This window comes from Rhinolophus sinicus, linkage group LG06 (genome assembly GCF_036562045.2).
Source record: "Rhinolophus sinicus isolate RSC01 linkage group LG06, ASM3656204v1, whole genome shotgun sequence".
Lineage (NCBI taxonomy): Eukaryota > Metazoa > Chordata > Mammalia > Chiroptera > Rhinolophidae > Rhinolophus > Rhinolophus sinicus.
Genome location: NC_133756.1, coordinates 163,942,484 through 163,968,326, shown reverse-complemented (window position 1 = coordinate 163,968,326; position 25,843 = coordinate 163,942,484). Strand labels below are relative to the sequence as shown.

Sequence of the window (25,843 nt, the reverse complement as noted above, 5' to 3'; positions counted from 1 at the left end):
CGCCCCTTCTACACAGTACACACTACTTTACAGGTAGCATTTCCTCACTGTCCCCTGCCCGGTGTCTCCTCAACTTCTGTCGGGTGGAGACACTAAAGAAATGTGCAAAGTGGCTCTGAAGATGCACATTTTTCTCAGCTGCCTGGATTCAGGGCTGGCCGTTGCTCGGCTGCCGTTTAATTGTTTCATCTCCCTTTAAAAAAGGGGGGGGGGACCTGTTTTCTCCAGGGTAATTACCACAATGGGGATGGGCCAGGGAGGTAATGGGTACTTGTGTCTGATTCTTTTGAACGGAAATCTGGGTCATGTGCAGAAATCCCGGAACGCAGGCGAAGGCTGCCCAGTGAACGTGGGTCCGGCGTGAAGCTATCTGGCACTGGGGAGGTTTGAGCCTCTGGACTTGCTCTCCGTATCTGCTGGCAGACAGACAAGTAGCATGAGAGGAAACTTGGCTTTTTCTTTACAAACAAGATTAGCAAAGCACAGCGCATTCTGTTTAGCCCCAGGTGTGTGTGAGCAGACGTGGCCCCAGCAGCAGCCCGGTTTCCTGCAATAATCGGGGCTCAGGCTCACACATGCCTCCCGAGTGTTCCGGCCGCCGGCTCCAGGATGCTCGGATCCTGTTAGCCCCCCTCCCCGGGCGGTGCGGATCCCAGAAGCAAAGTAGCGCTGCTCACATGACGGGCGCCGGGAGAGGCCGTGGGGCTTGAGCGTGGCCCCATCTACGCACAGTTGGTTCCCAGCTGACAGACAGACTATGGGGTGGGCTTTGTCACCAGCACGCTGGGTCTGGCATACCCAGCGATGCTTGGAGGCACGCCGTGCCCAGACGCCCGCGGCCGCTCCCCGGGTCCACTCCGCTCCAGCGCCGGGGGGCCGGGCAGTGCCGCTCCCCTTCCTCCCATCCGAGAAGGTTATATAATGAGCGGCGGACGGCTGCCAAAGTCGGAGGGAAAATGAAGTCTTTGTTAAATGCCTTCAGCAAAAAGGAAGGTAAGGCCACGCTGCAGGGAGCACGGTGCACGGGGATTAGCAGGGGAGCGGGGGCCTCCGGTTCCTCCAAAAATTGCTGGTTGTTCCTTCTTGGCATGTAAGTTGGTCTGCAATCTTCACCCACTTGAATGTGCCGTGTTATTTTGGTTTTGTCCCCCCAAGTCTCTAGCCCCTTGCAGAACGGCATTCCGGAACATGCATCCATGGTGACTGCCCAGGGCATAGTGGGGACTCAGTCCCAGGGAAAACAAAGGAAGCGCTGACTAGCCTGTCTGCTTCCTGGGGGCTCGTGAGCACTTCTTTGGGGTACGGAAGGAAGGTGAGGACGAGGACGGCACTGGCCACAGCGGCCAGGCGGGCGGTGTCGGGACCACATCCCGCTCTCCTGATGGTCCCTGGGTTCAAGTGCATGGGGTGGGCGGGAAGTAGCGAGTGTGGCAGACTTTAAAAGTGCACACGCTTTTTGTCACACCTTGTGTGATTTTTGTGGAAAAAGAATGTATAAATTAGTGCATGTAGACGGTTAAGAAAACACCCACCCACTTAGAGTTTGCAGATTGCCTGAAAGAAGGACACAGTTGGGTGGAATATTAATCATTTTCAGACGGGGAAAGAGTTATTTTTAACCCTTTTTAACAACAACAACAACAACAAAACACCACAAAAAACATTTCCTCCGAGGGCTCTGGTTACTTTGTCAGACGGAGAGCTCTCGTTTTTGTGAAATCGAAAGGTTTATGAAGACGTTACTTTGGAGGCATTAGGAAGGCGGCTCCCAGCCCAAGCCATAAACCAGATGCGGGGTGGGGGTGGGGCGGAGGGTTCCTGTGCAATTAAGTTGCACAGGAAACTAATTTAATGTTGAATCTTGGTAATTAAGCGAGACAATTTTCATTTGAATGTTCGCCCTAATGTCGCTGTGTGATTCCATTGGAGTAACTCACCGTCCTCAGGGCACAGTGTAAGATGTCTCCGCTGCTTTTTCCCTCAGCCTTGCGAGGGTGTGAATTCTCGGCGCTCTCCAAGCCCCACTCTCAGAAGGCCCTCTTCAGCCGTTTCTAGGGAATCTGTGTAAGACACAGCCTTCCTCCTGCTCCCTTTCTTACGTTAGTAACCCAGATTCACATTCGGAGACTCGGTTTTTGCAATCCATGCAGAGCGTGGACATTTTCCTGGGGAGTGTGACGTGAGGAGCTTTCTGTGTCCCTTCCGAGTCCATCTCAGCCACGGGCAGGATTCCCCCAAATTCCATCACTTTCTGTGGAGGGTATTCGGATCTTTCTCAGTTACACTGGTCAGAAAACAGATGCTATTGTATCATCAGGGACCCTGGGGGGCTTGGCGTGAGCCCCTGTCATGGACCACAGGCGTTTCCCTGTCCAGGAGCGTCCCCTTGGAGCAGGAGTGTCCCTGCCCCATGGTGGGCGTGAGCCCTGGCCTCTCCTTGGGTTGGGGGGCGGTGGAGATGACACGGGAAGCTGGGAGTGCTGTGGCTGCTCTACTTGGTGTGTCTGCTTGAGATGCCGGCGCTCTCGCTGTGAGTCTCCAGCCAGCAATCTCTGTGAGAGGGACACACTTGCTCTCTAAGGTGGTGGAAGCCTCAGCCCTCGCGGAGGTGTTTCAGTCCCCACCCCTGTGGCAGACAGGTCTCAGGTGGCCCCAAAGCACCCCCCACCCGCTGCATTGTCACCCTAACTGATGAGCTCTCACTCATCCTTAAAGTCTTTCTGGCCTCTGTCTGCTCTGGGGGAGTGACCCCCATGTGGTTTTCCCTCATGACCAGCAAAACACAGACTCGGGGACTTTGCCCCAAGATGAAATTTCTCTAGGAGTGGGGAGGCTGATTCCCGGGGGGGGGGGGGGGATGTGGGGGCGTGTCCCTGGAGAGAGCAGCCTCAGGCTCTGGACACGGGTCCCTGGAGAATGTCGCCAGCCTTTCCTGGTCCCCAGCCCTGTCCCGGCCAGGGGACTGGCCCTGCCCGCTATCTGTGAGTCCAACTACTTTGAGGAGTTAGAGTGGGTGCAGGTCCGAGCTGGGGAGCCCAGGGCATGCACACTGCGTCTTGCTCTCACATGAAATCTTCTCAGGGGAAACGGGGTGGACAAAACCTCACTGCTGCCTGATTGGAAAGAATGTGACCCCCCCCCCCATGTGTCATTTCCTAATTTTCACCAACTGTTCTGAACCAGAATGTGAATTCCGAGTATGTGTCCTCAGGAAGCCTCATGCCCTCCTGTGTGGCTTTCCCAGGGTGGCCCCGTCTCTGCTTCTCCAGGACAGCTGGGCGTCCTGGGATGTGGCAGACGGGTGCACTGGGTCACAACTGTCTCAGTGGAGCCCTGCCAGTGCCACCTCTCCCCAGTGCCCTGACAGTGTCACCTCTCCCCAGTGCCACCTCTCCCCAGTGTCCTGACAGTGTCACCTCTCCCCAGTGCCCTGCCAGTGCCACCTCTCCCCCAGGGTCCTCTGCCAGTGCCACTTCTGACCCCAGTGAGCTCTGCCAGGGCTCTCTGAGCCACCTGTGAGCTTAACCAGTTCCACCTCTGTCCCCAGTGAGTTTGGCAGCACACCTCTGCCTGCCTTCATGAGCCCCGCCAGCGCCACCTCTGTCCCCATGAGCCCTGCTGTCCACCATGGGCGGGGGCTGGTAGCAGGGCTGCTGTCCTTAGTTTTCATGAAGGACTTCACTGTGGCTCTGACTTGGGCAGCCGGCGGTGGGAGCTCATCCAGGACTCAGTCTTCTCCTGCGAGATTCCCGTCTCCAGATTGCTCTCCGGGAGGGTGCGGGTTTTCTGTAGCTCTGCAGCTCCAGGCTCTGGGGTCAGCCCTGGCCTCAGGCAGCACAGAGCTCGCTCAGCTGGGTATGCAGATCCTGGGGCGTGGGAAAGCTGCCTGGGCACCGAGGGTGTGAAGGAAGCGCGCGTCCTGTGCAGCCAGGAGTCACTGGCATGTTATTTCCCCTGCGGCCTGGGGGCTACTGTTCTCTAGATGCCTCTTCTTGGAAAGGACTCTTTCTCTCTCTTACTCCTGCCCTCGGAGCAACCCGGGCGGCTGCAGTGCTGGCCCTTCCACGTCCCCGGGGGCAGTGCCCTCATTCTGCGTCCCCAGGCTGGGTGGGCCTTGCCTCTCGTCTAGAACTTAGTGAGAAGCCAGGTGAGGCGTGCCCAGCCCTCCCGTGTCACGCTGCTGGGTCCCTGTGTGCTGGGTGAAGAAGGGAGCATGCTTGGGGTAGAGCCAAGTAATTCCACACAGTAGACGGAAGGGCTATGTGACTGTCCTGGTGCCACCGTAACACAGTCCCACAGACTGGGCAGCTTAAACAACTGACACTCACTGTCCCCAGTCCTGGAGGCTGGAGTCCGAGAGCCAGGTGTCGGCAGGGCTGGCTCTGAGGCCTCTGTCCTCGGCGTGCAGACGGCCGTCTCCTCCCTGTGTCCCCACATGGTTGTCCCTCTGTGTGTGTCTGTCCTGATCTCTGCCTGTTATAAGGACCCCAGTCACAGTGGATGAAGACCCACCCCAGTGACCTTGTTTGACCTTAATCACCCCTGTAAAGGCCCAGCTCCACATCCAGTCACCTTCTGATGTGCTGGGGCTCAGGACTTCAGTAATGAACTTGGGGGCGTGCGGACACCGTTCAGCCCACAGCAGGGGCCAAGTTTAGGTCAGAGCGAGGAGGAGCAGGAGCTCTGTGGCTGTGCAGTGTCCTGACCGCGCTGTGAGGCGGGGCCATCTGTCCTCACACGTGCCTGCCGCCAGTGCTGTCCTGGACGGAAGTCGGGCCCCGTGTCCCTTCCATCTCAAGTGTTAGCTTGACCCTTCCTGAGCTGCAGTCTCTACCCCATCTGTGCTTCTGTGTCGGGGTGAGTTCTGTGCACGTGGGGTCCTGCGGGGGCTCAACACAGAACGCACGGCGCCTTCCGCTCGGCTCGCATGTGCACCCCCCTACCCCCCCCCGCCCCAGCGCTGACAGTGCCACACACTCACCCGCCTCTCCGTTCTCTCTACCCCAGTGCCCTTCCGAGAGGCCCCGGCCTACTCCAACCGCAGGCGGCGGCCCCCCAGCACGCTGGCCGCCCCCCGGGTCCTGCTGCGCTCCAACAGCGACAACAACCTCAATTCCAGCGTGCCCGACTGGGCCGTCTGCTCTGCCGCCTCCCACCGCAGCCTCTCGCCCCAGCTGCTGCAGCAGGCGCCCGGCAAGGCCGATGGGGCCCTGAGGACCATCGGCAGCTACGTCCCCGGGCCCCGCAGCCGGTCCCCATCGCTCAACAGGCTCGGCGGGGCTGGCGACGATGGCAAGCGGCCCCAGCAGCCCTGGCACGTGGGGTAAGGAGCAGCTGGCAGGGTGGGAACAGGCACAGGGTCGGAGGGGCTCCCGTGGAGACCAGTGACACGAAGGCCGCACGCACTGCAGCCCCCGGTCCTAGACCCCGGGGCAGGCCCAGTGCTGGAGCAGACGCCTGTTTCATTCCATCTGTCCCCTGAGAGCAGGGGCCAGGGCCATCTTCACGAACACTGCACCCGTAGTGACCACTCGGACCCATGTGGGCACTGAGCAGCCGGGCGCTTGGAGCTTCCTGGGGGCTTGGGGCGGCTGCTGGTGTTTGGGACCTCGTTTCCTTCCTTGTGCGTTGGCTTCTGGGTCCTTAAAGGGACACGTGGACAGTGGGGGCCAAGGCCAGCAGCAGCTCTGTGCTGAGAGTTCTTCCTCATGCCTCATTGCAAACCTGCCACTGTTTCCGTTGCAAACGTGCCTTATCCAGAATGAGCGCTCATTCCCAGCAATGAGAAAGCCTGGCACAGATGAGGAAACTGAGGCTGAGAGGGGCCAAGGCAGGCACTGGAGGCTGCAAACCCCAGCAGTCATGCTGGCAGTCGCAGCTGGTCCTGTCGTGTCTGCCCATGCGTCGGGATATGGAGAGTCTCAGCGGTCTCTGAGCAGCCCCCAGCAGAAGGAACCCTGTCCCTTTTCTAGACGAGGACACAGGCCAGCCAGGTCAGACGGGGCATGGGACACCCCCTGGATATCCGACTCAGGGGTCTGCCCACCCCTCCCCCGCGGTGTCCCCACAGCCAGGGAAGCTGCATCCCCACGCAGAGCGCCAGCTCCCAAGCACACTCTCCACCTTGTCACGCCTCCTTCCAGGATTTCTCAGGCGAGGAGGCTGGGGGCAGGGGAGAGCTCATTGCCTGAGCCTTGGGGGTCCGTGAGCATCCAAGCAACGACCATCTGTGTCACCACAAACCCTGCCGTGCAGTCCTGTGGGCCCGGGCCTGTTCCATGCACTTCAGGTCTCCTGGCTCCTTCCCCCCGCAGAGCCTCTGAGGGGTGCTGCACCCTCCCATTTCTCAGATGAGAGGACTGAGGCCCGGGGTCACGTGGCCAGTATGTCGCCGGGGCAGGACTCTGACCTCGGCTGCTGGCTCTCACTCTGCAGCTGGGATTCGCCAGGGTTTCTCCTCCTTGCGCTCTGTCCTCACTCACAGTGGCCGGGAAGGGCGTGAGGACCTGTGTTTTCCTGGCTGGCATGGCGTTTCCGCTGAGATTTGAATGTGCCCTTTGTCCGGCCCTCAGTGCCCGGTCGCCCACATCCCCACCCACCTTCCACGTTTCCTCCTGGGTGTCCCAAGCCCTTGCAGTCACCAACCCCGCCTCTGGTGAGTCCTGCCTGACGCCGTACCCCAGCTAAGATCAGGATGTGGGAGGGGGCATATGGCCCCGTCCTGCAAGCTTGGTGTTTGTTTGGGGTGCGGGCTCAGGCAGGGCCCCCCGGGCCAAGGGCTCAGTGCTTCACGTGGCTGCGGAGGGGGCTGAGTGCCGTGACCGTGGGCAGCAGGCCAGGTCTCCGGGCTGCAGCCACAGAGGCGGTGGGGGGCATGTGCCCCTGGGGGCCACGGGCAGAATCCTCTCGTTGCTGGTACCCCACCCCACCCCCAAGCCCACATCAGTGCTTTAGCCCATCAACACTTCCCACCCGAGTCTCATTCTTCGAACGGTGAGATCCAGCTCCTGGCTCTGGTCTAGATTCTCACTCTGAGTCACCCCAAGGGAGGAGTCCCAGGTGCTAAGAGCAGTTTAAAGCTAAATTAAAGGATTCCCCAGAGGCAGAAAATTCCACTTCACACCATCGGCTAGAATTATGGCTATAATTTTAGGAAGAGTGTGCCCCCGTCCTCCAGCATGAAACCTAATAAGGTACCGAAGGCAGTGTGGCCAGGGGTTTGCAAAGCTACAAACAAAATGTTGCTTCTGAAGAGAGAAAAGCAACTGGCATGTGTGGCAGGGACCCTGTCTGATTGTCCCTGGTTTCCTGTGCAGGTGTGTGTGCGTGCGTGTGTGCGTGTGTGTGTGTGTGTGTGAGCACGTGTGTGTGAGATAATGGCAGCAGCCAGCCTGTCCTGAATGCCTGATCCCAGGACTTCCTGAGCACGTGCCCTGGACCCCACCTGGGGCCAGTCACCTCACCCTTTGTGCCACATCCCTGGCGACTGTAAGCTGAGGATCATGACTGTGCCCCGCTCCCTCGGGTTGTTCTCGAGACTGAATGAATGACTTCAGGGCAGTGCCTTGCATATAGTAGCTGCTCAGTCCACACTGGCTCTTAGATGAAGCCCAGATCCCTGTTCAACCCAAGGCCGGGCGCTTGGCCAGACCTGTTCCCTTTGTCACCCAGAGCTGTGGGCAGAGCAACCTAGTACCCAGCCTTGCCCGGGACACAGAACTATCAGAGCTAAGAGCAGGACAGTCAGTCCCCCAGCCGTGGTCCCGCGACCTATCCCGGTCAGGGAGAGCTGTCCTGGCCCGGCCAGCACCCGGCTTTGCTGTGTCTGGCTCATAGTAAGTTCCACAGAAGTGTTTGCCACCATCAGTGACACTTTAGAAGGACCCTCTGGCTGCTGTGGGGCAGGCACTGCAGGTGCCACCGCCTGGGTGACACGCTTGGCTCAGGGACAGGAGAAATGGAGAAAACCACGTCAGCTGGGTCGAGGGAGGCTTAGCATCCTCAGCACTGCCTCTGGATGCGGGCGCCCACCTTGTCCCTTCCGTTCTCTCTTGATGCGCACGGTTCGGAAAGCTGGCTGCCAGCACCCATCTCTCAGGCCCCAGAGACCTCAGCCAGGGTGTGATGGGTGCATCATTGTGGCTAGAACCAAACCCTCAGGTGCAGACTTGGTGGGAGGGGGCCAAGGCCCCTTCCTGCCTGGGCTCCTGCCGGCACCCGCTGACTGCCTCCCTCCCTCACCCGGGCTCTGTGCTGTGCTCAGAGTCAGCCTCCCCCTTGGAGCCGAGCCCTCATAGCCAGCTGGCCCAAGTGTAAGGCAGGAGAGGTGAGAGGGCCCAGAGTGATGGGGAGCCAGTGTATCTGCAGCATCTTTTTAGCGCCCTGGCTCAGGTGCAAGGAAGGCTCTGTGCACACACCTGCCTGAGACGCGCCCTCTAGTGGCGCCCGCTGGCATGGCTGGTCCGTGTCTCTAAGAACCATGGGAGATGGGGCTTTCATTGCATCCACTTGCCCCATCACCGACACCGAGTGTAGAGAGGGGGTTTGGGTCCTGCCAAGACCCCTCCCCAATAACCAGGGGGCTGATATCTCTTGCCAGGTCCAGAACAGCTCTTGATGTAGTTTTGCAAAGTTGGGGTGGCTGCTCCCCCTCCCCAATCTAATGAGCGTTTCTTGGGTGAAGTTAGCTCAGCAGAGTGGAAAGGCGCATGCTTTCGAGCCCAGGCAGAGGTTAAAGGCCCCCACAGCTCCCAGGCTGTGTCTCTCTGAGCCCCGTCTTTCTCGGGCTCACAGGGTGGGGGGACAGCCACACCGACCTTCCCCACAGGTAGGGGCTGAGCTGGAAAGTCTCCCACTCCCAGGCAGAACCTGGCAGGGGCTCGTGAGAGCCTGTCTATTACCCACGTCACTTTCATTTCCCTGAACTTGGCCATGGGAAGCTGATGCCAGGCGGGTGTTTAGGTTTCGGGTGGGTAGGGCGGACAGAGGGCCAACCCTGGACGGCGGGCTTGGCCGTCCCGGGAGAGTCCTGGTCAGGCAGGCAGGGCCAGCCTCGAGCCTGTGCCCGCAGCCCATCTGGAGGAAGGTGACATCGGCATCACCAGTGTCCCCCCCCTGAGTAGCGGCTGGTCTGCCCTGAGCACCCCCAGAAGGAACGCCAGCCCGAGGGGAGCGCCTCACGTCCAGTGGGTGGGGTGGGGGTTGCTCAGAGGGCAGAACCTCTTAGGTGGGGCCGCAGACCCCAGGGAGCCCAGCCTCCTCTGTGTGGGGCACTCAGCATTCAGGGGTGAACGCCACGTCCCCACCCGAGAAAGAAGAGTGGGCAAGGGCGGATATAGTCGAGGACATGGAACCCCAGAAGTCTCTAACAATGGTCCTGGAGTCAGAGGTCACACAAGTCAAGCGGGGTTCAGATGTCTGTGGGGGAGTTCAGGGGCCCCTGGTGGAGGGGATGGGGGCTGGCTGGGCGCCAGGGAGGGGCAGGGATGCGCCGTAACCAGAACAGACAGCAGACGGCAGGAGGTGGGAGGCAATTCAGAACTGGTCCCCAAAGCAGGAGGCTCTTGGCACCCTCCCCACTGCCCTGGAAGGGGTGTGCAGGGCGGGGTGGAGTCCCACCTGCCAGAACCCCTGTTTCCACTCCAAGCTGGGTGACCTTGTACTCGCAGAAGCCAGCGGCCGTGGCCCACGGTCACCATGGCGACTGTGGGGGCAGTGGGGCAGTGCCGGCGCCTGGCGGCGTCTCCCATCACCGTGGATCTCACCGTGGCGTCCACACACGGCCTGGGACACGCGGGTTGCCCCAGCCAGTGTCACCATGTCTACCAGGAGGGACATCCTGATGACTGTCCATCCCCGTCGTATCTCCTCAGGCCTCAGGGAAGGTGTGGAGGGCGAGGTACTGTCACAGGACAGCAGAGGCAAAGCTAAACCCAGATGCCCGCGGTGGGGCTGTGGAGCCCAGGGCTGCGTGCCAGCTGAGGACGCTGACGTTTCTGTCTGGCCCCAGGTCGGGGGGAGACAGTGCTGGCGGTACAGGTGACATGGGATCTGAGCTCTCATGCTTAAGACGCAGCTGCCAGTGGACAGTCAGGGCTCGGGGCCGTTTGTGTTGGATGTGCCACCCTTTCCCAGAGCCGTAGCCGGCATCTCTCAAACAGCCTCCTCCCTCTGTGTGAGGCAGGAGCCTGGGAACACCGATTTCCAACAGGCCTCCGGTGCAGGCAGTCCTGCTTCTTGCCGTATCTAACCCTCCCATCACTCTGCACGTCACCCTGACCTCGGGCACCCTGCCCTGCTGCAGTCCAGGGTGACCCAGAGCCCGTCCAGTCACATGGCTGCTCTCTGGGGCGTCAGGCCTGCCCAACACATCCCTGCAGAGCCTTTCCTGCAGCCTCTGCCTGAGTCACCTTGTCCTCGGTGCCGACCCATCAGACATGTAGAAAGGCGTCTTCCAAGTTGTCCTTCACCCCGTGAGGCTCATGCCTGTCTCATGTTCACGGGTGTCTCTGGACCCCCAGATACTTGCCGGATGAGTGGCTGGATGGATGTGTAAGTGACTGACCAGTGAACTGGGGAGAAAGTGCCGCGTGCGGGCAGGTCCATGTTCTCACAGGATGGCTGGGAAACGGCTCCGGTCACTCGCCCACGTTGACCCACGTTTCCTGATGTGGAGACTCGGGGCCGCAGCCGTCCTGCCCGTGGTTAAATCCCATCTGGCTGTGCTTCATCCCTTGGCCGAGTTTAAGTGCACAGCTCAGAGGCCTCAGGCATCCTCACGAGGTACAGCCAGCACCTCCACCCCCTCCGGGACTCTCTCCGTCACCCCAAACGGAAACTCTGTCCCCACTGAGCACTCACTCCCTTCCCCTCCCCCAGCCCCGCACCCCCATCTACTTCCTGTTTCTGTGAATCTGACTCCTCCAGGGACCTCATGCCTCATGTGATGGGGTCACACAGGATGTGTCCCTCTGTGTCTGATTCGTTTCACTCAGCACAGTGTCCTCCAGGTCCATCCACATGGCAGCAGGTGTCAGGATGTCCTCCTTTTAAGGCTGGGTGACACTCCAGTGTGGAGGGACCGCGTTTTGTGTACCCTTCATCGTCTGTGGATATCTGGGTGGTTCCCGCTTGGCGGCTTTGACTAAAGCCGCTGTGAACACAGGCAGACGTGCCTGTCGGAGCCCCTGCTCTGACTTCTTTGGGAATGTACGTGGGGTTACATTCCCCACGAATCGCGAAAAGATGCGATTAGACTCTTTTCATCTCAGATGCTGCCCCTGGGCCCTTACATGTCTTCAGCCCCGTCTAGAAGCGGGAGCCCCGATATGCCTGCCGTTGGCACACCTTTGCTGTGACTAGACTGGCCGCAGGTATGGCGTGTGGCCTGCTGTGTCTCCGGTGGTGACATTCTCTCTCTCTCTCTCTCTCTCTCTGCCCCGTCCCTCACAGGCCAACCTTCCCGCCTGGTGCCAACAAGGACACACTCTCCGCCTTTGAGTACCCGGGGCCCAAGCGGAAGCTGTACAGCGCGGTGCCCGGGAGGCTGTTCGTCGTCGTCAAGCCATACCAACCCCAGGTCGATGGCGAGATCCCCCTTCACCGTGGCGACAGGGTGAAAGGTCAGTCTCCACGGGTGTCCTCTGCTTCTGGGACAAGGTCAGGCTGGGGCCTCTGTGGAGATACGGAGCCCCGGGAGGCAGACAGGGCACAGAGGGATGCTTGCCAGCCATTCTCACAGGACACGGCTTCAGTGTCCCTGTCGTGTGTCAGGGATGACAACACGTGCATCTGGAATGAAATGCCATGTGGAGGGCACAGGGTGGGGCGGACGAGGGCATCCATGGCTCCTTTCCACATGGAAACCCCCAGGGCCTCCCGGCTCTCCCGGGAAGAAGAGGTGCTGGGACCAGTCCTAGCACAGACCGGATTTGGTAGCGTCTTGTTGGGAGTCGGGAGGGGGCCCCGGTGGACGGTGCAGTTTGAGCCAGCGCCCAGGGGTCTGCAGTGTCCAAGGCGAGCTGTCGCCGTGTTGGCAGGAGGGGGCCCCTCGGGGGAAGAGCAGGAAACGAGGCTGAAAGGCGTGAGGGCCACCAGGAATGCCAGGCCTCGGAGTGCGGCTGTGGTGCCAGCGTCGTGGGGACCAGCGATGGTCTGAGCAGGGAGACCAGGATGGCAGGCGCTTTGGGGAGATGGATGCAGAGGGGGCATGTGCGGGGCGGGGGCAGTCAGCAGTGGCTGCAGCCGAGCCCCATGGTGTGAGGCCACGGGAGGGTTGTGGAGAAGGCAGGAGTGGGCTGCAGGCCACGTGAGGCAGCGAACTCACCAGGGAGAAAAGAAAGGGCGCAGCACAGGTGCCAGCCAGGAGGGCAGGCTTTCGGGAGGTGCCTGGCATGCAGTAGAGGGCATGCCCCCTGGCGGTGGGTAGGCCAGGTTCACGTCCTGCCTTCCCCACCTAGTCGCTGTTTGGCCTTGGACTGGTAACTGACTCAGGTGCCCCCCTGTACCTGGCACTAACCCGGCCGACCTCACCTGGATTGTCCAAGTTCCTAGAGGCACGTGGAGCCCAGGTTCTGTCCAGGTCCCTTCTGCTCGCCCAGCCGCACGTAGCTGCCAGGGGCATCCAGTCCCAGGGGCTCTGTGCCGGTTCTCCCTGTCTTTGCCTTCACCTTACGTCATTTCTATTAAACTGGTTTCAAGTTCACTCACTCTTTCCTCTGAAACGTCCCGTTACTGTTAAGTCCATCTTATGAATCTTCTTACAGAAGTTACATGTTTAAACCCTAGCATTTCCACACGTGTATTTTTTTTTTTTCTTTTTATTTGCCAAGACTCCCCATTACTCTGTTGAGATTTTCTACACATCGACAGCACGGACTGTTTTTATGACATCGTGGGCTGGTATATGGTCCCTTTAAAATCCCTGTCTGTTATCCCACCCTCGGGGTTGCCTTGGGGTTGGCTCACCTGGTTTTCTTTTCTCCTGAGAACGGGCTCCTTCCTGTTAGGTCTCCATGTGTCTGCTGGTTTTCTGTTGCGTTCTGGACATCATGAGAGTTAGGTTGTGGAGATTTTGGCTTCTGTTCGTTTTTGGTCTTTCGCTTTGGCCGGTTTCCTGGGTGACAGCTCTGGGTGAGCTCAGATCTCCAAAGACGTGAGCTGAGTGGCCTTGTATCTATTCTGCGCATGTGTTGTCCTGGGGTCAGTCGGAGATGTGGGGAGGCTGTGTTTTTCCATCCTCTCCAGCGCTTTCCCTCGGGGGGATGCCCCCAGTCTCTCCAGACTGCACAGTTTCCTGACTCACCTGTGTAGCTCTCCAGGCCGCTGAGAACCAGGTCTTTCCCCTGGGTCCCTCCACCACCAGCCCTGCCGTGGGGACTCTACTTCATCAGGCCATGGGGAGAAGGGGCTTTTGTACGGCGGCCCCCCCGCCCCCCCCCAGCATGCCCCCCACCAGGCATGTCTTCTCTCCACGTTGTAGTACCTTCAGGTCGCGGCCCTCCTGCCCTTCAGGCTAAATTTACAGCTGCCTTCTGTGGTGTGGTCCAGCGGGGACTGTGACCGTCACACCCAGAAACGGGAGTCCCCGAATTGTCCCTGCATAGTTTAATGCGGTATTTTTGTAAATGTTAAAATACAAGTGTTCAGATTATAAATGTATAATAGAAATTCACCTGACCTGCCACTTTGAATCTTAATACTAGACGTGTCGTGAGGTCAGCGCTTTGGCCCTGCGTGTGCAGTAGTTCCATTGACCCCACAACAGTCATCGTCCTGACCAGGACACGGGGTGCCCGACCGGCAGCCATCAGAATGTGCCCTGACAGTGTGGGCAGACAGCCCCAGAGGGCAGGCCCACCTGTGTGAGCCAGCGTCCACGGCTTCAGGACTCACACGTGGCTACTTACAGACTGAAGAGCCAGTGATGCAGACCCCCTTAAATTAGGGTGTTCCCGATGGCACCCAAGTCCCTCCACCCCCCACACGTGCTCTCTTCTCTGCCTCTCACCTCTGTACAGAGGGCCACCAGCTTCCATTCGCTCTACCAGAAACCCAGGACCATCCCGGGCCCTTTCTCCGTCCCTCGGCACTGAGCCTGTTGTGTCCCCTCCTCCTAGTACCACTGATACCACCCCAGTGTGCAGGGTCCCCGAGCTGGTGGCTATAAATACATCTCCTCTGCTTCCTTGTCTTTTCCTCTCCCCTCCCTCCAGCCAGCCTGCCATCCTTCCTCTTGGTCTCATAACAACAGTCACACCCCAGAAGTGGACGCTTGATGCGCATGAAATGCGGAACTGGAATGTGTTCTGATGGGGGCTCGGGAGGAAGCGAGTGAGCTGTGATGGAGCCCCGTGCCGGGCTCGTGTGCTCTGTGAGCTAAAGCGTGTTGTCCCGCTCTGGCAAATGAGGAAACTGAGGCACGGAGCTTGAGCAGCTTTCCCGAGTGTCACATCAGTGAGATGTGGCAGAGTGCTTCCTGAGCGTTTCGTCCTCCCCAGACCCCCTGCAACAAGCAGAATGGCCTGCTCACAGCCTCAAGGAAAGCACGTGTGGTCCCTGCACTGGCCGCTGGCTCATGCCGTGCCCGGCCAGGCACCTGCCTCCCTTTGCCGTCCAGGGTTGGGCCTCCTGATGACCATCTCAGCTCTGGATTCTGCTGGGACCGCGGCCTGTGTCCCGGTCAGCTGGGGAGCGTGCCGTGGAAGGGGCTGGTGTTGGTTTCTGGGGGAGATGCTTCAAGTGGTCAGATCGTACCGGTCAGCTGGGGGGGTTGCTTGTCTGTTTCATTTAGGTCATTGTTGCAAATTATTAGGCAAAGACCTACAAAGCCAATCTGTTCTGTTCTGTCGACCTTCAAAAGTCACAGGTCCAGTTGCTGTTTATCTGGCCTCTGAGATTAAAATGCAGCCGGAAGAAAGCACTCAGGCTGCCCTGATCCCCGGGACTGCAGTCTGGTGCCTTTGCGTCCAGATCATTTAAAGAAGATTAAGGGGGTCAGAGGTTGTCTTGATTTCCCTGTTACACAGCCACATTCTGGGGGAGCCAGGCTGTTGGGGGCACCCCAGCCCAGCACCAAAGACCTACAATCTAAAGACCCCCACACACACATCTCGCCGCTGTGAGCTTGGCCCTTACGATGGTGCCTTGGGAAGCACGTGGGTCCTGCGGGGGCCCCCACCCTGTGTCTTTAGGCTGGCATTGCTCACTCATGTTCAGCAATGGTCAAGTTTAAAGACATGCTCACCTCGTGGCGGCTGTTCACTGAGGCCCTTTTGTGCACCCAGCTCTAAGCCCAGGGAGGGAGAACCCGTCGTGCAGACTGGGCTGTGTCTTCCGTCCGGCTTGTCTGCGTTTTCACTGTGGGCAAGCCCAGCGCCCCTTCTCTCTAAGGGGACTGTGCCCCCAGCACTGGCATATTCGTTATTAAGCCAGCACGCCCCAGAGCCAGCCCCTCCACCCCGTGCCAGCGTTGTCCAAATGCGTCTATGAATCCTGCCCTTTTCACTCGAGTCCAGAGAGTGCCATGTCATCAATAGACAGCCTGTCACTGCTTTTCTGTCTCCTGCTGTGAATTCTCTTTCCTCAAACAGGATCAAAAGATCCTGGGGAGCCGGACACTGGGGCCCCCTTCCCAGCTTGGGTGGGGGCAGACACAACCTCACCATTCTTTCTCTCCCGTGAAATGGCCTGCCCACCCCCACCCCCACCGAGTTACCCCTGAAATAATTGGTGGTGGGGACTTCCAGTGAGCACGCTTCTGTCTCAATTAGACCGAGAAAGGGGACAAAGTGGCCACGTGAAATATAGTGTAAGATGCAAAGATGCCAGTATGTCCGGTGTTTGCATTCTGTCCCCAAGGGCAAACAGCACAGGCGACGTGGGTACTGCAGTGCTCCGCCCGAGGCACTGGCCGTCCGAGGGACACTGCCAGGTCCCCTGGTTCATAGCCGAAGGGCGCGTGGTCAGCTGGCACACGTGGCCCACAGCATGGAGGCCCCTCTCCCGCGCTGGCCTCTCCCCCCGCCGCCCTCCGAGCCCGGCCCCTGCCTGCTAACACCACCCTTCTCTTTGTCTCCAGTTCTGAGCATCGGCGAAGGGGGCTTCTGGGAAGGCAGCGCCCGTGGTCACATCGGATGGTTCCCGGCCGAGTGCGTGGAGGAAGTCCAGTGCAAGCCCAAGGACAGCCAGGCAGGTAAGCGGGTGCCGCCCTGTGACCCCACCGTGCTTCCTGGACCTCTTGGGGCCAGGGCAGTGTTGTCGGTTCCCCCGAGTGTGGAGCGAGAACCAGCTGATGCGTTGTTCCAGGGACAGGCTGTTTCAGAACAAGGTCTTCTCTAGCAGGTCGATTCAGTTCCTCTGGGCTTTGTCCAAACCACAAATCAGTGCAAGACAGTGTGGAAGCTGTTAGTTAGAAGGCTGCTCGGTACACAGTCTAGAAAACGTGGATCGTACGGTCAATCCATGGGGAGATAAAAGGTTCTTTGGTTAAGTGCGGAAGCTCCCGTACGTCTCTCCTGTACTGTGTCATAGCAGGCGGCTTTGCCTTCACAGAAGGTCCCTCCCAGGCCCTCTGTGACAACTGTGCAGTTCCATGTGCCGATGAAGCTGCTCCCAAAAGGTCAGGGTTCGTGAGGGAAAACCACCCTGTGGCTCTCAGACGTCCCCAGCAGAGCTCTTGCTGACAGCTGCTTTCAAGTTCATTGCCAGAAGATTGGGTTGACTAATATGTTACGAGGCGACCACTTATCTAAAATGAAGTGAGAGAAAGGGATGAGATGGGGAGAAGCACCAAGCGTCTCAGGAGAAGGGCCTGGTCCACGTATGTGGGACGCAGCGCGAGTGGCCGTGTTTGCTTTGGGGCCGATGGCTTTGCTGCGTTTCCTTGTGCAGGCCAGAGGCCACCTGGCTGGCTCCCCGCACACGGTACAGAACGGCTCTGAGTAGCTTTCTTCACCCGGAAGTGCCGTGGTGTAACGTGAAGCCCGGAGGTGACGCAGGTGCAGGGCCAGGGAGGAGTGTAGCTGTAGGTTTGTTGTTTCCGTGCACAAGACACAGAGGTGTACCCCGGGGTACAGTGACTCACCGCTTTGCAGGCCTCGGCCCAGAGAAGGGGCCGCTAGGTGCTGTGTGTGACAGTGTCACTATGTGCAGAGGATGGCATCCTGCCGGAAGGTGCCAGTCAGTTGTGTGCGTGCCCCTCCCCCTGGTCCTAGCCCCCAGGCTCCCGAGCCAGGGACAGCGTCTCACCTTCCTGTGTGCTGCACGGCTCCTGATGCAGGAGAGAGCGTGCCCGTGGGTCCCTGTTTGTGTGCAGAGGGCCGTGCGGTTGCCCCGGAGGGCCGGCTTCGGTCTGACTGCAAAACATGCCCACTGTGTGTGTTTGCTGGGGCGACGTGGGCTGCTGTAACAAAGAGGCTCCGTGCAGCCCTTTTCCTTCCCGCCCGCTAACTGCAGGATGGTTACTGCAGGTCACGTGTGCTCCAGTGTGACTGAGGGGCCGGGCTGCGCCATGTTCAAGGGCCGTGGCAGCCGCTGCCTCCAGCCGGCAGACACGTGATGAGCAAGTGAGAGGCTCTGGCCCAGGAGGGACACACCACGCCCCTCAGTCCCCTTGTCCAGGGCCAGTCATGTGACCGGGATGCCATTGGTTCCAGGGCAAGTGGTCCCCAGCCAGGAGCCATCCCTCAGTGACTGACCAACCAGGGTTCTCCAGAGAAACAGACCAGAAGGACGTAGATATGGACATAGATACAGATGTATGTGTACGTGAACAGTTTCTTTTTAAGGAATTGGCTCACTCGCCTAACACCCGCAGGGCAGGCTGGGAACCCGGGTGGGGGCTGAGTCTTGAGGCAGAATTTCTCCCTCAGGTTTGCTCATAAGCCTTTCAGCTGATTGGAGGAGGCCCATCCACTTTCTGGGGGAGACTGGCCTGTTCCTAAAGTCAGCCGACTGCAGGTGTTAGCCGTGTTGACAGAGTACGTCCATGGCAGCACCCAGACTTGTGGTTGACTCCGTAACTGGCTGCCACGGCCTGGTCAGGTTGACACACAAAACTGACCATCACCGTGACAGGCCCACACTGTGGGTGGAGGAGAGACAGCTGCAGCCTGTGCCCTGTGGTGACCTTGGGCGACCTCCACCATCATCCAAGGCCTTGGTTTCTCGTCTGTAAGTCCCGGCTGCCGGATTAGACAATGGTTTAGCCCTTCATCCTTCGAATTCTACACATGAACTGAAATAAGGGACGCCCCCAGTGACGGATCTCAAACGAGAAACTAAGTTAAATGGTTCTAAAATCATTACTGGGACCCTGCTGCTGAGTCAGTATGAAAAACAAGCATATGGGTGCAGTTATCCGTGAGTGACACAGCTGATGTGGAAACAGAAATGGTGACACCAGAGCTCCCTGTCCATTCCTAAGGAAATGACAAGGCCAGGTCGCTCCCAGACTCACCAGATCCTAGTTCTGAAGCCGAGGCGCTGATGGGTGAACTTCGGACGAGGGGGGAGAGTCTGTGACAGACAAGCACCGCCCACCCTGTGCCAGCCTCCAGGGACTGGTCACCTGGCCAGACTCTGGTCACCTGGAGGCTGCTGACGTGTGCTTGGTGGCCTAGTGACGGGGCAGTTCAGGCCTCAGGTGCAGACGCCGCGTTCTTGCGTCCCCCCTCTCCCCTAGGAGGGGACCCAAAGAGCTGCCCAGTGTGATTTTGGGGTGCTGTGTCATGTGCACGCCCAGCCTGTCAGTGGTCAGGATGCTCAAGCAGCCACCGTGACCCCCAGGGGAGTGTCTTTGTGGGGCTCTCAGCAGAATGGGCTTCTAGGATTCTGGGGCACGTCTGTGACCCTGTAAAGGCCACACATGCAGGCTGTGCCCTCCCTTGGTTGACTGTTCTCCTAGGGACTGGGATACATCTAGATTTAGGAATTGGTCCCTGCGGCTCTCTAGAAGCTTCTAGAAGCTGTCCTTCAGAACAAGTCTAGATCAGGAAATCAGAGCATTGATGGGGAAACAGATGTGGTGTGTAACACGTGCTCTCTGCTTCCCATGGAGCCCCAAGCACAGAGAGAACAGACTCTCACCCAAGGCTTGTAGCCCTCCTTTGTGGGGGTGCTGTCAGGACCCCCTTGATCAATAAGGAAATACGGCGTGCTCTGTACATGTCCACACTGGGCCTTGACCCTGGATTTCCCAGCTGTCTCTTCACAGGGACTGTTCCAGTCCCAACCCCTGCTGGGACTCTGGATGCTAGCGGCTCTCCAGTGTACTGGAGTGGTGACGCCTGGCCAGAACCCCCTCTGCCAGCTCAGCGTTTCCACTTCCCTTGGGAGACGTCCCCCAGGACCTGGGCCCCGTACGCCGAGGGCCGGCAAGTGCTGGGTTCCTCGTGTCTGCTCAAAGCCCGCGAGGGCAGTGCCAGCGGGGAGTGGCTGGCTGCTCCCAGGAATTGGGTGTGCGAGCCTTGCCCGACTCGAGGCTGTGCTGGGTGTTTGTGACAATTGACAAGTGCCTACTGGTTGCCCTCCTTGGACACTTCAGGTCTGTGCCCACTGATAAGAAGGGAAAACAGAGCTGGGAGCGCCTCACCCACAGTGGCCCTGGCTGGGGACCACCTCGTCCAGCACTCGTCCATTTCCAGGATGGACCCGTCTTGCTCGCTGGACCGGCCACAGGTATCGGTGAGCACCTGCTGCTGCCAGCCACACCTGCCACCAGGCCATGTGACGTTTTTCTGGCCTTTCCAGAGCTCGCAGTCGGTACCCTGACCTTGTAGTCACATCCCTTCACCTCTAAACTGGTTTGGTTTCTACAGATAAGACACGTGACCTCACGGTGGACGTGGGAGGTGGGAGCGTGGTAATGCTCCCTGTTTTACAGATGGGGGTTCAGAGGAGCTAAGGGACTTGCTCAGACAAGCACATTGGACAGGTGGCTGGACATAGACACAGTGAGCTGAAGTCTGTTCCCTTCACCTACCAGCCTGGAGAGTCTCCAGGGACCAGCCACCCTCTAAGATGTTGATTTGGTGGCTGTGTTGTCGGGGAATGAGGCTGGTGGTCGTGGTGGTCGTATGGCGGTAGTCATGGTGGTGACGATAATGGTGATGTAGCTGATGGCAGTGAAGGTGAAGGTGATGGTGATGGCGGCAGTGGTGATGGCGGTGGTGATGGCGGTGGTGATGGTGGTGGTGATGGCGGTGGCGACACAGTTGGTGGTGGTGGCAGCAGAGGTTTTAAGGAGGTGGCAAAGGAATGACGATCCTCAGATCTGCCCCTCTAGCCTGATGAGCTCTGCGGCTCGGCCCACGGGCGGGCAGGATGCCCTCACTCATCCCAGCCCAGCAGCCTCCTGCTCCGTTCTGGAAAACTCCTGCTGCCCCTTCCAGTTCCTGAAATTTCCCTTCCTTCTTCGCATCTTCCTCTCGGTGTAGAGGCATCGATACTAGGTGCCCTTGAGAAAAATCATTTTACCATGTGTGTCTCAGTTTTCTCATCTGTAAACTGGGTTTATAGCAGCTCCTGAGTTACAGGCGTTCCTTGGGAGGAACGCAGAGGCACAAAGCTCCGTACATGTCGGGCGTTTCTTGTCATCGGCACCAGCGGGGCCTGTGCCCTGACAGTGGTGCCAGGGGCACTCGTAGGTGCATGTGGACCGTGGACAATGTGACAAATCTTCCTTGTACCTGCTTGCCCCTCCCCCCACCTGCGCCCCAGGTGGAGCAGTGCCCAGGCCTCGTACTTTCATGCTCATGTGACCAGGACCCGAGCCACCCACCTGGGCCCCCGAACGCCCTCCAGAGATCCCCTTTTCCCCACCAGCAGGCCACAGGCCCACCCCCAGGTTCACCCCTAAACTATTAGCAGCCACCTTCATGCCTCCTCGGGTTTGGAGGTCGGGTGGGTGTGGACGCAGGCAGGAGCAGCCCACACCCCAGCCCTCCCAGGGGCTGACCTGGCACTGAAGCCGCCTCCTGTGGTAGCAGCCAGCCAGGCCGGGCACACAGGTCTCTCGTGCCCTCCCCGCCGCTCCCTCGCACCCGCAGCCTGTGTCCTCCCTGGAAGCTCAGGTGCCCCCAGAGAGCGTTGGGGCTGGGCAGAGGTGAGCTGCAGGCCGGAGGCAGGGTTCCGGGGACACCTGTGGACTGGCCGTTGCCGCTCTCGACAGGCCCCTGGCACGTCTCCTTGCCCTCCTGTCTTCCGAGCTTTGTCTCGGGCGCTGCCAGTGGAGGACCACCTGTGGCTTCCTCCAGCCACTGAGGGCGGGCAGGACAGTGGCCCCCGATTGGACAACAGCCCTCAGAGGAGAGGCCCGTGGGCCCGCACCCTGGGGCTGAAGGATGCCTCAGGAAGGGCTTTGCTGTCACCTCCACACCTTTTGTCACCAGACACACACCAGGTGTCACCGAAAGGTAGAGGGCAAAGCATCCTTATTTTCCCACGCAGGAGACACAGCGTGTCCAGGGCAGGCAGTGCTGTGCAGCCCACTTCACACAGGAGACTGACCTCGTAGCTGGTCAGCAAAGGCAGAACAGAAGTGGGGGCTCCTGCAGCTTCTTCCAGGCCCCCACCCTCTGTGCCAAGTGGGCCCTGGGGGATGGGGGCCAAGATTCACACGAAGCCCCCACCGCACCCAGCCTGTCCCCCCAACATCCCCGCCCTGCGGCCCTCCCAGACCTGAGCCCCACTGCACGTGGGTTAAACTAATCTCAGGCATACACAGGGCCTGAGGGGGGGCATCCGGGAGGGACTTCACGTGGCCAGGCTCAGCCTTCAGTGACCCGTGAACGTCCCTCCTCTTTTACTGCGTCCTCTGCTGAGCCTTCAGAGTGGACAGGGCGACTCAGTTTGGTGCTTGTATGATTTTTGTATTTTTAATTTATTGAAAAAGTGAAATATAACAGAAAAGCTCGCAAACTGTAAACTTGTCACTTCGTGAAGGGTTGTAAAACAACCCCCACTCCGTGTCACCAGCACCCGGAGGTGCCCACGTGCCCTGTCTCCCCATTGCTGCCCCCACCCTTCTTGTGTGCCATTCACGCGTATGTTTTGTACGTCTGCTTCCTTGTTCTGCGTCCCCAAACAGTGCAGTCTGATTTTGCCCGTTTCTAGCCGTATGTACGTGGAATCAAGTTGTGTGTGTGTCAGGCCGTGTCCAGTTCTCTCCTGACAGCTGACCCTGCTGTCTGGCTGTGTGAGGGGCTCTGGGTCACCTGTTTCACTGTTAGGTCCGTCACGGTGGTTTTGTTCACCTGTCCTGCCGTGGACTGTCCCTTAGGTCGTCTCCAGCCTGGGGCTGGCGGGCAGCGTTCTGCGTCCATGTGCGTCTCCTGGAGCAGACATGTGTGCAGTGCTGTGTACGCAGCCCAGGAGTGACTCGTTGTCAGGGCCAGGCCTGCCCTCTGTTCTTCTAGATACTTCAGTCTCGTCCTAAGTGAATGTCTTAGTTTGCCCGAGCTGCTGTGACCAGTCCCACAGACTGGGCAGCTTAAACAGTAGTTCTCCCAGTTCTGGAGGCTGTCAGTCCACGTCGGGGTCAGGTTCTTGGTGAGGACTCTTCCTGGCTGCAGATGGCACTTTCTTCCTGTGTCCTCACGTGCTGGAGAGACAATTCTGTTGTCACCTCCACTTCTTTCTTATAAGCACTAATCCCATTACAAGCCCCCCGCCCCCGCAAGACCTCATCTCAGCCTAATACCTCCCAAAGGCCCCACCTCCAGAGACCTTCCCGTTGGGGGGTAGGGCTTCACCATATGCATTTTGGGGACAGACATTCAGTCCCTAACCATGGTCTCCACACGTACCAACCATCACTCGCTGCAGGCAGACTCTTCCCGCTGTTGGCCTTGTGTGCGTGCTGTGACAATGTTGCTGGATTTCAATTTGCGTGTCCCTTGGGACTTCTGAGTCTGGAAATATTTACTGCATGTTTATTGGCCATTTATTTTTCTGTCAAGTGCCAGTTCAGGTCTTTGGCCTGTTTGGCTTTAGGGCTGTTTGTTTCTTATTGATTTGTGGTCACTCATTATACATTCTACAAGCAAGCCATTTGTCAGGGATAAACATTTACAAACGTCTGTTCCCAGACCATGGCTGGTCTTTCCCCTGGGAGGCTGGGGACCCTTCCACACAGCGCTCGTGGCTGCCAATCCTCTTCTTCACGTGGAAAAGGCAGGTGTGGGCGCGGGCCTCTGCAGACCCCAGTGCCAGTTTGACTCTCGTTCGTTGTCTCCCACTTTTTTCATGTAACTGCTTGTGTCTAAGGCCGGGACGTTGGCTTCCCGTTCAGCGTGATGAATGAATGAGCTGCTTATGGAAATAAATGAACAGTGGCATTGAAAACCCTGCCCCTCTGCTTTGGGGGGCTGGCCGCTTTTCCAGACAGTCCCTTCCCCCATTACCCTAGGTGAACCCAGTTTCACAGGCCAGGTCATTCGAAGGCTCTCAGGAGGACTGGGTGGGGGAATTTCAGACCCGCGTGCGGGGGCTGTGGGTGCCGTGGGGCTCTGCGTGCTCCTTCCATGCGCGGGGCCCATCCTGGAATGTGACCCTAATTCCAGGCCAGGCCCTGAGATGGATGCATCCCATTGGTTTCCTCTAATTGCCAAACCAACACCACAAGCTATAGGTGTCATGGTTCCTGGTTTGCACATAAGGAAGCAGAGGCCCAGAGAAATGAAGCAACGCGTTCCAGGCCTCACAACCTGTGAGCTGTAGGCACAGGGAGTGCGTCTGGGTCACCTGACCCAGGGACCCACTGGGTTCTAGAACCCACGCATGCGTCACCAGCGTAGACGCCACCCAGAGAGGTGAGAACCGGGGCTGACGGTTACCTTAGTTCAGACTCTCACCCACTTTAGTAACCTGTGGATTACGCTAAAGAGAGACAACTCCCACGTTTATAAAAAGAAAACTTGGTTGTGAAAACTGAAGTTCCGTCTGTGAAAATGTCCACCATGGGGACAAAACACCTTTTCTTGCACAATAAGCGTGGGGTCATTTACTTAGGGTGTCACCTAAAGGAAAGCATAGCATGAAAGGGTCCCTGTAAGATGTCCCTGAGAAAAGTGGGGTTTCTAAGACCCCGTTTGAGAAATGCTGATTTAGGGTTCAGGCCTCTGTTTTTTGGAGGAGGAAGTCTGGCTCATGGTCGGTGAGGACCAAACAGTCCGCTGGTGGCAGAGCTGGGGTGGAAACGTGACCTAGACCCCTGACCCAGGACTTCTCCCTGCCCCATCCCAGCTCAGGGGCTGCTCTGCTCATTGTCTCTCTTTTAATTGGAGGTGACAAAGCCCCAGGGCTCCTGATAGCACTCCCCTCCCCCAAAAGTGAATTTATTAGCTTATATCATTGAAAAGCCTGGACTTCTGGCTTCAGGCATAGCTGGATCCAGGTGCTCACACGGTGTCCCCAGGGAGCTTTCTGTCCACCTCTGGGCACCGACTCCTCTGTGCTGGCTTTGTTCTCTGGCCAGCTCACCCCTCAGGTTGTCCTGACAGCCCAGGCTTGTGTCCTCCAGGACCAGCACAGACAGGTTCTCTCCCGCCTGCTCAGCAGACACCCAGGATTGGACCTGTCTGTGTGGACTTGAGTCATGTTCCAGCTGCTGTGGCTCAGAATGGGTGTGCTTAAGAAGTGTCACTGGCCAGACAGCCTCTGGGAGGGCACCCTGTGTGTCCCCTGGGTGCGGGGGCTGAGGGGTGGGGAGGGGTCTGCCAAGGACAGTCGGGATGCCACAGCCAGCAGAGGGAGGGGCAGCAGGGCCTCTGTGAGCTGCAGCGGTGGACGTCCTTTCAGCAGGGAGGCCTGAGTGTCCGGGCTCTTTGCACAGAAGAGAAGTCACTGCTGTGACCTGCTTTCACCCAGCTCGGAGCACTCCCCTGGGAGGCAAAGAAGGGGTGTGAGCTGTCACCCACATCCCTGGGCGGCTCTGCTTGGTGCCATCAGGGCAGCAGTTCGCGGAGTCCTGCTGTTAAACAGAAGTCCGTTAGTCGCAGTGGGGACAAACCCTCCGCGAACCCTCTGCGAGACATCACGATGGGCATGGTCGGTCCCAAAATAGCATGGTTTGTTATCTTTAGAACACTGAAGAATACCGGCCAATGACTCTTAGCACAGTTGCAATCTGAAATGTGAGTAAGCAACAAAAGAGCCAGCCTCCAGAGGAGTTCCTGTCTGCTCCCCAACGGAACATAAAATCAGCGCGAGGACGCATTGTCCTGGCCGCTAATGATTATGTTTTTGTTAAACAACCGTGGCAGAATCATACAGCCGCTGCCCTCCCCCTTCCTTTACGCCATTTTATTAAAATACACTCGGAGCCTTACTGCCTGGGTGTGTGTGCTCCCCGAGCAGCTGCTCCCCGGTTTAAATACCAGTCTCCACGCTCGGGCTCGCCCCCAGAATAGAGTTCTGCCGGGTCTGGTAACTCGGGAGGGTTCGGTTCTTGGATGGCTGTGAGTGTCTTCCCTGCCCCTTCCCTCCCAGCAGCGGTGACGGCCACCACAGGTTACCATGGCAACCTGGTGACGCTGGTACCAACCCTGCCCTCCTTCCCCACCGCCCCTCCTGCCAATAAAGGACGTGGTGCTGGCAGCTCCGCCCCGGAAAGTCACCTTGCACAGCGGTCACTGTGGGCTGCGGGTCCTGCAGGGAGGGGAGTGGGTGTGGCCCCGACTGTCCCAGCGGGTGGGGACATTCTTCCTCCTACATTGGGTGGATGGCAGTGGGCAGGAGAGTGTGTTATGTTAGTCTGCCAGGGCTGCGATAATGAAACATGACAGCCTGGGGGGCTTAAACAACAGACATTGATTTCTCACAGTTGTGGAGGTCGGAGGTTCCG

At 58.7% G+C, this 25,843-nt stretch overlaps 1 protein-coding gene across 15 annotated transcripts in view; it reads left to right on the top strand.

The window, feature by feature from the left end:
• Positions 1–25,843, top strand: part of SHANK2 (SH3 and multiple ankyrin repeat domains 2) — a 457,209-nt gene that overhangs the window by 202,540 nt on the left and 228,826 nt on the right. For 14 of the 15 annotated variants that reach the window (XM_074336881.1, XM_074336889.1, XM_074336888.1 and 11 more), the window contains 3 exons: positions 5,008–5,323; positions 11,452–11,621; positions 16,079–16,192. In XM_074336881.1, coding sequence (XP_074192982.1) covers positions 5,008–5,323; positions 11,452–11,621; positions 16,079–16,192 — 600 coding nt within the window. Of the gene's footprint in view, positions 1–355; positions 994–5,007; positions 5,324–11,451; positions 11,622–16,078; positions 16,193–25,843 lie in introns of those variants that run through there. The other variant, XM_074336893.1, reaches the window with a different exon arrangement.